This window comes from Fundulus heteroclitus, chromosome 16 (genome assembly GCF_011125445.2).
Source record: "Fundulus heteroclitus isolate FHET01 chromosome 16, MU-UCD_Fhet_4.1, whole genome shotgun sequence".
Classification (NCBI taxonomy): domain Eukaryota; kingdom Metazoa; phylum Chordata; class Actinopteri; order Cyprinodontiformes; family Fundulidae; genus Fundulus; species Fundulus heteroclitus.
Genome location: NC_046376.1, coordinates 31,047,571 through 31,063,062, shown reverse-complemented (window position 1 = coordinate 31,063,062; position 15,492 = coordinate 31,047,571). Strand labels below are relative to the sequence as shown.

Genomic DNA, 15,492 nt, shown 5'->3' with positions numbered 1-15,492 from the left:
GATCGTTACACTGGCCGGAGAGCCGCCGCTGTCTGAAGCAGCAACAGCGGCTGCTGCCTCCGCCACCGGAGAGCTGTCTGAAGCTACACGGGCGGAGATCGCTACACGGGTCTGAAGCAGGGTCTGAAGCAGCAACAGCTACACGGGCCGGAGAAGCCGCTGTTGCTGCTTCAGACAGCGGCGGAGGGGAGGTAGCTATCGCTACACGGGCCGCTTCTCCGGCCTGTGTAGCGATAGCTACCTCCCCTCCGCCGCTATTTAAGTAGAACAATGACTAGAGCCGAATTAAGTTGTAATTTACCGGAGATGAAGTGTAGACTGCAAATTCTCTCGTAGTATGTTGGCTCCCCCAGTCCATTGGGAGTGTCTGCCTGCGCTCTTTTCATTGAAAATATCCAATTCTTTCTTCTTTCCTCATCCTTCGGTAAACGACAGAAACGTACATCCAACGATTTGGAATGCCTCTCTGTGCAACCGGGAGCACAACAAGTCATAGGCATTGCTTAGATTCCAAAAATAAATTAACTAAAAGTACGCTCTAAATCACCCGTTTTGTCATGTAGTAGACGGGCTGTCAGGCTAGCCTGCCCACCAAGATGGAGGCGCGCACCCCCGATCACGTGACCGTGACGTCAGATGCAAGGGGTCTATTAACATGTTTCAAGTTAAGTAAGAGTTACTTCTAGGAAGTGTATGTTCTTATAATCTAAATATATAATAATAAGGGACAGGTCACCTTGAATACTGCAAAAGGAAATTACTCCCACAATGCTTTGCAAAATGTTCACACCCAGCTAATTTTTCACATCACAATTACACAGATTTTATTTGATACAACATACTAAATTTTTTTATATATAGAAATCTGGAGTGAATTTTTCAGCCCTCTGTTATCTGACATACCTTTTGTTCTTTTTTTTTTACGTGTCCTGTCTGGAAGTGTAGTATTAAGAATTGCTGTCGTAATTCCAAAGGGAGCCCAACTTTCTTGGCATACCTGCAGCAGTGGAGCATTACTGCAAAAGGCATTACTGCTTTTTGCTATTGCGCTTCGCTAGATTTAAATATGGATAAAGCTTTATTAGATTTTATTCTGGAACTATTTCATGTTCAATGGACACAAAAACGGAAAGGTAAAAGAGAAAAAATGCGACAAAATGCTAAAAGGGAGAAAAGGTGAAAAAATAGAGGAGCAGAAAGGAATAGAACAAGATAATATCCTCTGAGTCTGCTTTTACACCTGCAAAGAGAGAAATTAAAAGAGAAACAAAACAAACCCATAAAGCATTACAGGTACAAACAACCAACGCACGGGTGTGTGCATCCCAGTCCAGTCCTCCCAAATGAGCAGCGCATCTGCACCCATCCAACCAAGGGTTCTTGTACCCAGGGGGGTAAAAAGAAACAGGCACAAGAGAGGCGGTGAGTCAGAGGGGGTGTATTTAATAATTTAATAATAATAATAATAATAATAATACATTTTATTTCAAGTGCCTTTCAAAACACTCAAGGACACTGTACAGGTAAAAACAATAAGTGGTAAAAGCAATATCCATCCATCCATTTTCTGACCCGCATAATCCCTCATGGGGTCGCGGGCGAGAGGCAGGGTACACCCTGGACAGATCGCAGGTAAAAGCAATATCGTCATAATTAAAAGAAACAACACAAACTGCACACAGGAAAGTAACAGAAAAGCATAATGAAAAGGCAATCTTGAACATGTGGGTTTTGAGTTTTGATTTATATTTTTCAGCAGGTTCATGTGTGTGTATGTGAGCGTGTATGTGTGCATTAGTGTAGGTAGGCCTATGACTGTCCAGTAGCCCACCCTCCAACCATAGTCTTAGATGGTCTGTTCCTGGCCACATGTGTCATGGAAGGGCAGTTGCGGGGGTAAAGCATCTTGTTTGCATAACATCCAGGAGAGTTTGAGATTACCAGCCTCCAAGGCCAGCATCGGGCTGCCAATTCAGATAACGAGTAGTTGTTTTGTCTCAGGCTGACTGTGAAATTCCATCAGTCTTTAAGTTTTTTTTTTGTGGCAACTCCCAAACAGCTGAATTTGTTGGCCTTTCTGCCGTAAATCAAGCTTAGACTTCCCCGAGGTCAATTCCATTTCACCATTGAGTTCAGACCACAGCCGGCAGTCGATGCTGGTACAGCATCTGAGTCTGGGTGGGCAAAGTGTGATTTAAGCCATCAAACATCCCTGGCAGCCTTACCATGGCCAGAACAGCTGCCGAGATCTTCCAAATTTGCCGATATACCAGGTAACCGCCAGCTCCAATAATCAGAAATCCTGTTATTATAAATCCAAGTATGTACACATATTTCACATCCTTGATGGAAAAAATAGACAGACACACAATCCTCCACGTCTCCCAAGAGTCCAGAGTGTATCCAGCTGCATGTGTGCCCTCATGACAACTGGGCTCCCGTTGAGAAAATTTGATCAATTGCATTGAGCGACCGCCTTGGTTTGCAATTTGGATGATTTGCAGAAAAGGGCTCTGAAAGAGTTACAAAGCAGCACATGTAAGGTCTGTAGGTAAAAAAAAAAAAAAAAAAAGAGAAGGCTGCTATTCCCGGATATTGTTCAGACAACTTTAAGACCCGATGCAATATTGTTCTCTACTGAGGCAAGGAAGATCATTCTGATCAAGTTAACAGTACCATGTGAAGAGGGGTGTGAGGAGGCATTTATGAGGAAGTCAGTTCGCTAAAAAGAGCTGGTGCAGGACTGCAGGGATAAGGGTTGGGAGACATGATTGTACCCAGTGGAGATCGGATGTAGAGGTTTCCCGGCTCAGTCCGCTTGGAAGGTGTTGACAGCAGTGGGGTTGATAGGAAGTGAGAGAAAATGAGCAGTGCAAAGACTGGGTCAGGCTGCCTGGGTGAGGCAGCAGAGAGAGCCTCTTGTTAGCTATGGACCAGGAAGGAGGAGTTGACTGGCAGTCAGGAGGGAGGGTGTAGTGGCCACCACTGCTGTCCCGCCATCAGGAGAGTGTTACGGTTAAGGGTCAAAACACTCGATGATTGTTGGTAACTATCTGATGACACACCTCCTGGTTGATTGCTCCAGTCATGGTAGATGACTGAAGGACAGGCATCTTTTGATGTAAATACTTACAGGAAAATATTTTATCCTGATACCACTGCAAAAAAATTTTGATGATGTTATTTATTACAGTTATGATAATCCGCTATTTTCTTCATACTTTTCTTTTCTGCACCGTTACACAATGTTCCCACCATTCTTGTGGTCTTTAGCATTTTTGCCAATAAAAAGAAATATCTGGTGTGAGCAGTGCCCATCCAATAGGCCAAATATGCTGCTCAAAAAATATAGGGAACACTAAAATAACACATCCTTGATCTGAGTGAATGAAATGTTTGTATTAAATACTTTGTTCTTTACATACCTGAATGTGCTCACAACAAAATCACACAAAAATGATTAAAGAAAATCAAATTTATTATCCCATGGAGGTTTGGATTTGGAGCCACACTCAAAATGAAAGTGGAAAAACACACTGCAGGCGGATCCAACTTTGATGTAATGTCCTTAAAACAAGTCAAAATGAGGCTCAGTGGCGTGTGTGGCCTCCATGTGTCTGCATGACCTCACTACAATGCCTGATGCCTGCATTCAAAAGTGACTTGACGTACTGCAGCTGTAGTTGGTTCTACAAAGTATTGAATCAGTGTTGAATTCAAATGCATGTGACACATTTCATACATTTAATTTAAATATAATAAATAGATAAAATCACAAACCATTTTTCCTTAAACTTCACGACCCTGTGCTAAATTTGTGTTGCTCTATAACCTTATCAGCCATCAAATGTTTGGCAGAATGTGGAAACCGCCAAGTGATGTGATTACTTTTACAAGGCACTGTAAGGACATAGATTTTGGAGCAATACTTCTGTCTAATTGTTTGTAGAAATTTTCACTTTCTCACTTTTACAAAGAGGAAATGTAACTGTTGAATGAGAAACGGCGTTTGATTCCGCATAACTCATAAAAAGGTGACACAGGTATAGAAGAAATCAATTTTAATCAACAATCTTACATTCCATTCTCTGGACAGTATCACATTTAGTCAGCTTCACTTCTGCCCCCCCCCCCCCCCCCCCCCCCCCCCAAATATATGGGGAAAACAGATGCTCAGTACTTATATTCACATCTATAATCCTGTCACAGGACTACATGGGCAACACACGTCATGGTTTTCACATCTTCATGCTGAGTTAAAAGGACGTTCTTTTACTCTCATGTGATCACTGACACAAATCGCTGACTTGTACACTGGGTCTGACAAACAAACAGACATTTAAAAGCTCTTATTTTAGTTGAGATGTTATTTTTAAGACTTAAAATAAGTCTTGCTTTAAAAAAAATAAATCTGAATATATTAAGTTACAACCAAAATTGTTTCTATTTACAGTGATACTTAAACATTTTTACATCCTTTAAAATCGTAGGCGTAGGTATGACCTCATTCAAGAATGAGGAACAATCTTTGATGATGCAGTAATGCATCAGTGTGTAGTGTAAATGTGAATATAGAGCACGCTGCACTTTTACCGCCTGCCCTGGTAAAGACCTGATATATGGGACAGCTATTCATAACAGCTCACCAATAAGTTTCCCAAGGCCTTTGGAAGAGAAATAGGCCCACAGCACCACAGATCCTCCACCGTATTCTCCACCAATTTGTGGAATGTCTAATTGTTGCTTTGGAAACTTGGTAACCACAAGATTTCACTGTTTGCTGCAGCAACATAGCAGTGAGGTTTTGCAAATGATTTTACCTCTCTTTCCATTCTTCTCTGTGGCAAGATAACAGAATACTCCTTGATGCAAAAAATTGTCTTTTACTAAAGTGTTCCTAGACTCTTTGATTTACTTCAAAGGGGACATTTCATGCTTTTAAGTTCTTCTTCCTTTTCACATTGAAATCATTCAGTTGTGGTCTATATAAAGAGGAACTGCAACCCTTTGGTCTGAATTCCTTGCTATTGTTGCCCCACAGCCCCTCTTTTACCCCTGTTCTGATGTCCGTCTGAGAGCAACTCGTTTTGGTACTGTCTCTTTAAATGTAAAGGAGAAACTTCACAGCTCGGCCTGCTCTGGGCCGTAGAGCGTTCCACTCCACCCCGTTTGGCCATTTTTGTAGAATAAGGGACTGTGCAAAGAATCGTGTGGGTTAATACACCCAACAACCAAACAATTTGAGTCATCCCTTTGTAGTTTCTCCACCCTTCAGTTTGGACAGCAAAATGGCAGCGAAAAATGCAAACAGCGGATTTTCGAAATTGGTAAGCTTGTTTAGCAGTTCTGCAGCAAATACTGTGACATAATAGTTCAAACAACATAACAGAGAACAGAGAAACCTGAGAGTGTTGAAAAATATCACCCAAACGGAATACAAAGATATCGACACAGTTCCTGGACAGACTAAATGAAAATGTTCTGCACTCCAAGCACAACAAAATGCATTTAAGGGCTAAAAGGTGGATTTTGCTTGATATGTTCCATTTAAAAAAAATAGCCAGAAATTTCATGAATGCTTAACGTATGTTTTATTTTAGAGGGTTTGTTAGGAGTACCATCAATTGTGACATTTGTGATTTGGTGAAAAATAATGGTTAGATAACACAACATGTTTAACTTTGTAAATGTACTCAAACTAATTTTCTAAATTTTGTCATTTGAGAAGTTAAACACGTCTGAACGTTTTAAAATATCTTGACCAGGGGTGCTGCTTTATAAAGAGGGCGCCATCTGGTTGGGGAAACTGATTCATAATTACATACTGAATCGTTTTTCCCTAATCTCTAAACATAATAGCTTTAGCTTCTGGATTTTTCAGACTTTCCTAAACCTCCCTTCAAGTTTTTCCCATCAATTCTGGATCAGGACTAATTTTATCCTTCTCTTTCATTAACATTAGGTTTTAAAACATCCACCATCAAAACTTAGCACTCTAAAATAGCGTCCATGCTTATACTCATTGTCTTTAAAGGTGATCAACGTTCTCTTCAGATTCAGCGCACGTAGGAGCTCCTAACATTTTCCTGTAGTTTGCTGATGCGATCCAGGGCTAATGACTCTTGTGCGTGTGGCAGAATATCTTAGCTCAGTTTTAAAAAATAGGGCCGACCAACCCAGGGCCACAGCCACATTTTGCAAATAGTTTTACACACAAAACCCTGCTGGGTTATTTATTTTTAACTCAAATGCTTGGTTTACGCTCTTTTGGTGTTTTACTCAAACATTGTGATCCAGTTTGTTTGTCTGGAAAATAATGCTTACATCAGTGGGCTGTGTTAACGCAAACATGTTGAATAAAGAAATGGTTCTTAAGTTCATATAGGCCGACAATATTTTATACAAAGTTATATAAGCATGAATATTTGCCATTAAAGTTGCCAAAAAGAATTAGTTGGACATTGTTGAGGTTGTTGTTGTTTTCTCTCCTTATGTCTCTAAAGCTTTTCTCTGGGTTCTCCTGCTTCCTTCTCCTGATTTTAAAACATGGATATCAGGTTTATTGGTCATTGTAAACCGCTCTTAGTTGTTTACATGTGTGGATATTTCTTGATCATTTCCATGTTGTCCTGTGATAGGATGGTGACCTTTCCAGGTTGCACCCTGCCTCTCTCCCACTGACCTCTGGAAAAACCCTCCCGACCCACCACCCTGCAAAGACTGAGGATGGATGGGATTATTTCACTTAAGTCCAAAAATCTAATCTTTCCTGGTTCTGGGTTATTATTTTAATCAGTGTTTGGTGGCCTTATAAGTAGATATTGGTTATTTTAACCAACTTTTGTAGTTGAGAACTTATCTCAGCATGCTGAGTCAATGAGGAGGTAAACTGAGTTGTTTTTAACCGAGCAGTTTTAGTGTATTAAATGTAATGCTTTATGTTGTTATTATTATTATTTGACATTGCTCATTTAGACAAAAAAAGTGCTGCTTTGGTTTGATATATCCACATGTCCAAAGTTTTTTTTAACTTCTTCATGATGCCTGTGGTCACCTGTCCCTATAAACCCGGGACAAAGCAGCATCACTGCTTTTAGTTTGAACTTGTAGGTTACAACATAGACGACATGAGAGATGCTTTGATGACTTTATTTTCTGTTTTTTTGTCTTCCACTGGAAGGGATCTTCATCACTTAACCACTTATATGACCATGACCATTCTCGTTTTCATTTGAGCCTACAGGAGTGTGAACAATTGCTGCTCTCATCCCCAAATCTTCAGAGATCTCTTTTGTTTGTGCTTTATTGCACTTCAAGACATCATATCAAGCTGACAAAAACAAGATACTCACTTGTGACTGGAAAGTAAGTTCATGGAAGCATCTGGCTGTAATTTGAAACTATGCCAAGTGATGCAATTGAAATTTAAAAACAATTTCTAGACTTTTAAGCCCCTCTGTATGTCTGCTTTTTGCTCTGTTACAAACCAGTAGCAGTTTTTTTCTCTCAGCTGGGCCTTTCCACTCTTCTTTAGTCTTATACTTGCTCATACATAGAAAACCTATGTGAAATGCTACATTCAGTCTTCAATACTCAAAGACGGAGATCCAACTGGCTTTGTTTACACCGGTCAGGGTGAGTTGCACTCAAAGGAGCCATGACAGGCAGATCTTATGGATCTTTCTCAGGTCTTCTGTTCTAAATGAACAGCTGTCGCCTTTATCTCATTGTTTCACATCCCAGTGCTTCCTCTGATCGAATTCTTTTTTCCAGGGAGACTCTCCGACTTGCGGATGTAGCTGACGTCCCAGCGGATGGAGCGAAAGGTGCTCCCCTTGAAGCTGGCCTGCTTTTTGGTGATGCGGTAGATCTTGCGGAGGACGGCGCGTCTCAGCAGGATGTAGACCCATGGGTCCAGGATCTGATTGCAGGTCGCCATTCTGACGCCGGTCATCATGAGTTTGCTGTACGTGCAGGCGACCTCCTCGCTCAGGTGGGATTCGCTGTAAGAGCGCGTGGCTGACATCAGCGAAAAGACCTAAAACGAAATGGAACAGCAACATGTTGGTCTCAGCTCGCTGCTCATGAAAAACCGAGCGTGGAAATATTTTAAGCATTTGTGTTTTTTATTCATCATTTCATTCTTGCAGTTTTTTACTCCTTACTCTCACCCTCTTAAAGCAACTTGCCAGATTTTTCTGTACAACCAACAGAACCGTTTAGATGTAGTTAGTCATCCATAAAACAGCATCGTCATAAATTTTCAATTCCGATTTATTATTTGGTTGTAAAACAGAATTTAATTGGGAGAAAATCTGCCCTCTCTAGCTTTAACGCCTAAATGCGTCTGGCAATATCATATGGGGCACAGAGCTGTTTTGAGTGAATTTTTTTGACTTCCTCTCCATCGTTCAATGTTTTTATCTAATTCCTTCATCAAAGGTGTTTACTTGTTATATGTATATCTGCAGGAAAATGTTTGAGCCGTATTTCCAAACACCGCATGGACTTCATGACTCTTTGGAAATCTTTGTCAAGGAAGCTGTTTGCAAAAAAGAACCAACAGGGTCAGGAATGCAACCTGAATCCTCTAGAACAGGGGTTCCCAAACTTTTCAGCCTGTCACCCCCAAAATAACATTAACAGAGACTGGCAACCTCCATTTATGCATCCCCCTTTGTCACGATAAGGAAGTTTTATATACAACTTTATTATAATATATTGAAATAATTACAACCATATCCTCATGATTTTTCAACTTTGTTCTGGTAATAGAGTAAAAGAGTTTATTTTCCTATTAATACAACTTTATTTTTGCAATGTTATATATTTTGTACACCTAATATGACTTTATTGTCATAATTTCTACACACACACACACACAATAACTCATATTAGGGCCATCATTGATTATAAAAAAAAAAATCACTGGACATGGAGGAGTAAAGTTTCTCCAAAAAAATCTGCAAATATTTCAAGATTCATGTCACACATTTGCGAGAAAAAAACTCTGATGTTGAAAAGTCGGAAATATTTGAGAAAAAACATAATTTTCCAAAATTAAAGGTGTACATTTGCTCCTCTCGCGACCCCCACTTTGGGAACCGCTGCTCTACAACCTACAGTCAGAAGTCACTGGGTTGCCATAATGTTTACCAATGTCTGCTGTTCTTTGAGTGTCTTTTGATGTCACTGACCATCAACAACACACACAGCAGAATTAGCAATTTTCAGAAGGTCATTTTTTAACCTTCGTATTAGGTGAAGTCCTTCAGTGAATATAGATATTTCATCACATGGTCTTCTTTTGATTGCCTGTGTGCATTTGTTAGTGACATAAATATACCACTTAATTGTATATTTACATAAAAACCAGGGTGCTTCTCGAAAGCAAGAACTGACTGGGGTATTCTATCCATATTATATATTTAGTCATAGAGCTAAATTAATGTAAAATTATCTTATCTTATTATTGATATCAGACTTTACTGAAGGGGATTTTGCTCAAACACTAATAGTCTCAGTCTGTTTTTATATGTTCTTGACAAAAACACTTCTGTTTGTTCATGAACCCGCTCTTTAACCTCCAGGTTCACAGTGTGCTTTATGGCGAACATATGTGTTCAAAAACACTCTTGTTTTACTGGGTCCTCTAGCAGTCATGTTAATAGAGATTATTTTGTTTGCATGCCTGAAAAAGAATGGCCTGCATGGGGCTGCAGTTGTTTACCAACTGTTGCCTTGCAGCCATAAGGTCTTTCTGCATGAAATTAGCATGTTTTCCGCATGCAGACGGTTCTTTCCAGGTACTCTGGCTTCGTCCTAAAAACATGCGTGTTAGGTAATCACCGCCTCTCGCCCAATAACCGCAGGGCAGGCACCACCCTTCTCCCCAACCACGCAGGGCTAAGCGGCTATAGACAATGGATGGATTGTCGCAGAGTGAGATTTCAAGGTTTTTCAGATTTTGTAGCTGTTCTAGAAGCCAATTCCAACGTTTTTACAACTTGAGAAAAAAGATCATTTCACTTAAATATAGGCCATGATGTATATCTACTTCTTAAATGTACATATATATACTTTCAGTTTTTAAAATTCCTTTTTCGGTTTAGCTCAAACTAGAAACATCCCTAAACTAAACTACATCTAAAATAAGAAATATTTTTTGAATTAACATAAAGAAAGTTTTTTTTCTGATACATGCTTTCCACCAGTCTGAAATACAGCAAATCTAAAAACTGACTAGTGCTGTGCTTGAACTACTAGTTTGTCTTCAAATCTGTCTTTAATTATAACAATTAGTCATTCACTACATCTAATTATGTTTCTATGTCCCTTATTCTTTTTCAGTAGATTGTCTTTACCATGCATGTCATAGACTCACCAGCAGAGGGCTCCAGCAGATGCAGGAGGTGACCATGATGCCGACCAGCTGGACCACCATCTCTGTGTCATTAGACCTCGCAGAGAACCTCTGTGAGTAGGAATTATTCTTTAGCCTGGCTCTGATGAGTGTAATCCCACTGATGGTGTTGCAGATGAAGGCAAGGGCAAGAGAGCCAAAAGCCAGTCCAGAGAACAGCATCACGAAGATCAGATCTTTGGCATTAGTGTCCTTCACCTTAATAAAGCACCACGTTCCTGGGTACTGGTTAGTGTAGTCCCCTAGTTGGAATACAGGTAGCAGGGCCACGCATAGAGCCAGGAGCCAGATCATGGACAGGGCTATTTTCGTCCGTGCTGTGCTCACCAGCCGAGCGTGCAGCAGAGGCTTGGTGACACCCAGGCAGCGCTCAGCGGCCATCGCACAGCCCAGAAAGAGCGGGCAGAGGCCGAAAAACACCAGGCAACCTCCCAGAAACTGACAAGGGCTGTCTGGATCTGTCGAAGCATCCCAGGTTGTCATATTGGCCATCGAGTATCTCCTCAGCACCAGTCCTCCAGGGACCACATGGCCTGTGAGGTCCGTGACCACGAGGGAGCTGGCGAAGAGCAAGAAGGTCGCCTTCGACCTCCGCCGGAAGCGGGTGTAGGCCTTGATGAGAATGATGAGTGCCACCACGTTGAACAGGATGCCCAGAGTCATCGTGAGGCTGGCAATGATAGGGTTCGAAGGGTGGCCGCTGTGTGGGCAGGCCGCGTCGGGTGCCATGGCGCTGCTGTTAAAGTCGCTGCTGAAGCCTGAAGCATTGGAGTCCGGCATCGCCTGCATCGCCGCTGCGTTCTGGGTTTCATGTGTGTCCTCGAGGCGCAGCAACACTGACAAGGGAGAAAAATAAAGTGTTAGCATCATTTTGTGTCGGAATAAAGTCAAGATTTCCCTCTCTTTATCTCTGCTCACATCAGAATAATTTGCAAACCTACAAACACCTCCTGGTGTCATGCATTTTCACACAGCTAGGTGACAAAGTATGGACTCCCACTACAGGATTTCACAAAATTTGCTGACGAAGAAACTGCTGATGGGGGGGGGGCTGTGTGTATTTGGGCCACAGCATCACAAGAGGCGCAAGAATCAAGCCGGTCGACATTCATCAGTAAACGCTACAGTGGACAGGCGACATTCTGAAGCCAGTTTGCTCCTTTTCACAAAGTGCCTCTATGCGTTTTATTGTTGACAATTTTTCCTGAAATCCAGGCATTGCTCCCACCTAGTCAGCGTTCGCTGCAGATGTATGCAAACCATGAAAACCCCTTTGAGAGACAAAGAAAAGATACAAATGGACATCCTCGACAGAACTCTTGCCTTATTTGATGGTGTGAGAGTGTGGAAACCCATTTTGGGGAGGGGACGATTTTATCTTCATTAGACTGATTTTACGGGGGAAACGGGTTTCTAGCTTTTAGAGACGTTTGAAATACAGGACAGACATTGAGGTGAAAACAAGTGAAATCGGGAAGGCTAATGCACACAAGCAGAGGCGAAAATATCTCCTCCGAAACCACATCCACACCCTCTGCTTCCACACCTGCTCCCGAAGCGCCACTTTTCAGCTTGTTTTTCACAGCAAACTTAAAGCAACATTTCCCTTTTCTCTTCCCTTTACCTTAATAATCTGTTGATGGTTATCCTAAACCTTCGGAACTACCTCAGTCTGATTTCGACATTTTCCCTTTGCAAAGAAGCTAAGTTGTTTTTGGAGCGCACTGTGATTTTTTTTTTCTCTTTATAACGAGGGAATCCTGAACAAGTCCCGACAGCTATGCTGCTGAGCACAAAGTAGACATTCCTTTAAAGTGTAGCAAAGAGCTGCTGCAACTGGACTGTCTTGGCAATAAGGTAAAACTGACAAAAGGCATTTCTGTTTTTCACAAGGCAACTTCTAAGCTTGTGTCGATGAAATTCATGATTATATCTTTTTACTTTAAGGTTTTGTACAAAAATATCAGTAATTTTTCCTCAGTTAATATTATTGTAACACCTGTAAGACTCATTCATGACAAGTTGTTGTTTTTCTTCAAATTAAATCTGCTTAAAAAATATTAATATATGTAAAAAAAAATGTTTGTAGAAGCAGAATTTTATTTCAAATGACTAAAAAGCAGGGATTTAATCCATTTTGACTTGAGAAAATTAGCATTAAATATTGTTTTGAAAGCATCAAATGCATTAAAGGTATTTCACTTACCTTGTAAACATAGAATCCATGGAGTTGATGAGGATCTCTGCGCGTTTGACAGTCTGTTGATGTTGCCGGAACAACTGCTGCGTTGGAACTAGATGACTCCCGTCTCCTCAGTGTGGTTCCAGAGCCGCACGGGCTGTTTACCTGAAGTGTCTCCCTGTTATGCGTCAGAAATGCTTCTCTCTGGACAAGCAGCCTGCCCACATGCACTGCACGAGCCGGTTTTCTGTTACTCTACAGCCGACTGGCCTTTTTATACTTCACAGCTGCACTGAGCTCCCACTGCCGGTGGGTGTCTCCGTCACTTAAAAGCCCCAATTTCCTCTAGGCGCACGCTTTCTGAGATATGTGGAGTGAAAAGCTGGTCAGTGAGACAAATGAATCACAGTTAACCCTGCATTGACCCCTCTGATAATTACAGGCTATAAAACCCTTTAATCATAAGCCTTTAATGCTGAGAAGAAATTGAATGTAAGGGTCGTAACACAACGAAGCTAAACTCCCTTTATTGAGGCTGGAAGACACAAAAAGTGATGCAAAATCTAAGCCCAGCTAAAATTTTATGTAGAGACATGAAAGCAAATCTCACTTTTGACATTTTCCTCATTGAAGGCAATATGAATCCAGCTTGTGCTAAATATGGATTAAATTAGGGCTAATAATGATGTTATTTACCAAATGATGTCAACATTTGCTGTCCAAAAAAAACCCCAACATCATCCACAAAAGCCTGAGTCACAGATCACTCAGACAGCATTCCATCAAGAACCGTCATTAATCAGTAACCTTTAGATCCAGACACATGAACAACATCTACAGAGCATTTATACCCCTTTGACTTTTACATGCTCCCTCATTTTACAATCAATGACTTCAGTGCAATAGACGGTTTTCCTTTTCATTTTACAAATAAAGAATCCAGAACATGTGGCGTGCAGTTGTGCTGAGCTCCCCGTGCTCCCTGAGCCCAAAATAACGTGGAGGTGATTCACCTTCAAATGTTCAGCACGTAGACCATTAGTGGTCAGACAACTTCATGAAGACCATGTCACATGCCAAGCAGGTCGGAGATAACGCTTTGAAGAAATAATTAGGCAGAGATAGGTTTCTAAGGTTGGCGATTCTCCATAATCTAAAAATGGAACGTGTGTGGCACAACTCTAAACCTACCAAGGCTATGTGTGTAAACTGACTGGGTAGGCAAAGAGGGAATTAGTTAGAGAAACAGCCAAGTAACTCTAATTCCTGACTCTGGAGGAGCTGCAGAGATCCACAGCTTAGGTGGGAGCATCTATCAATAGGGCAACCATCTCACTCTCTCCACAAATCCATCCCTTTTGTGAGAGCAGCGAGAAGATGGTGGCAGCAGCAGCATGCTTATCTTCAGTAGGGACAGAGAGCATGATCAGTGTTGAATGGAGGACAGAACATGCAGCCAGGGCTGTGATGAATATGAATAGTTGGAACGGTTTAGATCAATGGCGTATCCATGTGTTAAAATGGCCTTGTCAGAATTCAGACGAACCCAATTGAAAATATGTGGCAAGACTTGAAAATGAATGTCCACAGATGCATTCCTTCTTTCTAAGCTTGAGCTGTTTTGTAAAGTACAGCATACTAATTCTAGTGTTATTAAGCTTCTATAGGCTCAGAGGCATCTGAGGCACACAGTAGACAGCTGATCAGGTTCATGCAAATTCCAGATATTTTATGAAGGAAGGCGTTTTATGATTCACATCAGTGCCCTCTGCAATGCTTATCTGTATTGTTGTGATTGCAGAATCAGTGCCGAAAGTATAATGAGAAGACGTTTACCTGTCCACCGTTAGCTTCTGTCTGTTATACCTACTGCTGCACTGGGTGTCAAACAGTGCCGAACAGTACTTTTTAATCTGTACATCACCTTTAGTTGAAGCTGTGTCATGAGCTGGGAGGAGGCTGTTCTGGAACTTTTAGATCTGTTCGTTGCCCTACGCCCCGGGCATCGAATGGTTCAAGTGTCTCACTGGGATGCAGTCAAGCTCAAGCAGTGAATTAATATTTTAGTTGGTTGCCTTGAAGCAGAGACACATCTAAAACCTGCAGAACACCAGCCCTGAAGGACTGGAATGAGACCACGTTGTTTTGATCCTTAGGCATATGTGTTTGACAGATCACCCGCTGTTACCATCTAATGTAGAACAGATTACTGGATCAATGTGTGCTTCTGTGCTTTTTTGTCTCTCTTGTTGTGTCTCTGCTCTGTCTTCTCTAACCCCCAGTGGGTCGAGGCAGATGACCGTTCATACTGAGCCCGGTTCTGCTGGAGGTTTTACCTTCCGGTTAATGGGGAGTTTTTCTTTCCACTGTCGCTTCATGCTTGCTCAGTATGAGGGATTGCAGCAAAGCCATGGACAATGCAGACGACTCTCCCTGTAGCTCTACGCTTCTCCAGGAGTGAATGCTGCTTGTCGGGACTTTGAAGCAATCAACTGGGTTTCCTAGGAAACTTTTGACCAAATCTGTATAATATGATTGAATTTGATTTTGGAAAGTGCCTTGAGAGGACATGTTTCATGAATTGGTGCTATATAAATAAAACTGAATTGTTTTCATAATTTTCCCGTTATTTATTAATGTTCAATGTGGTCTAGCTATATTAAGTTCATTCCTTTGTGTTCATAAGCGCCAGAGAAGACTTGTCACATTAGTTCATTCCTCCATGTTTAGTTCTTGCTTATTTCTTGTGTCCTGTTCCTTGTGTATTCTAGTTTATTTTCTTAGATCTCTGTGATTTTTTTTCCCTTGGTGTTGAATTTTGATTTCTGTGTGTTTTAGTACAGCTAAAACTTTCTCCCCCAGTCTCCCTGCTTTCCGCTTGCTTCGG

The 15,492-nt window shown here is 41.4% G+C and overlaps 1 protein-coding gene across 1 annotated transcript; it reads right to left on the bottom strand.

The window, feature by feature from the left end:
* Positions 1–5,731: 5,731 nt before the first annotated feature.
* LOC105929951 (prostaglandin E2 receptor EP1 subtype) lies at positions 5,732–12,884 on the bottom strand. The gene is made up of 3 exons (XM_012867903.3): positions 12,630–12,884; positions 10,385–11,259; positions 5,732–8,038 (listed from the first exon to the last, which is right to left on the bottom strand). The coding sequence occupies exons 2-3, from the start codon at positions 11,210–11,212 to the stop codon at positions 7,733–7,735; spliced, it is 1,134 nt and encodes a 377-aa protein (XP_012723357.2). The 5' UTR covers positions 11,213–11,259; positions 12,630–12,884; the 3' UTR covers positions 5,732–7,732.
* Between the last annotated feature and the right edge of the window lie 2,608 nt (positions 12,885–15,492).

What these genes read in the sequence shown, in the direction of transcription:
- LOC105929951 (XM_012867903.3), bottom strand. Translation starts at nt 11,212, where the DNA reads ATGCAGGCGATGCCGGACTCCAATGCTTCAGGCTTCAGCAGCGACTTT. An exon ending in TCTGCTGGAGCCCTCTGCTG is followed by an intron (nt 8,039 to 10,384) that starts GTGAGTCTATGA and finishes ATTTCGTTTTAG; the next exon opens with GTCTTTTCGCTGATGTCAGC.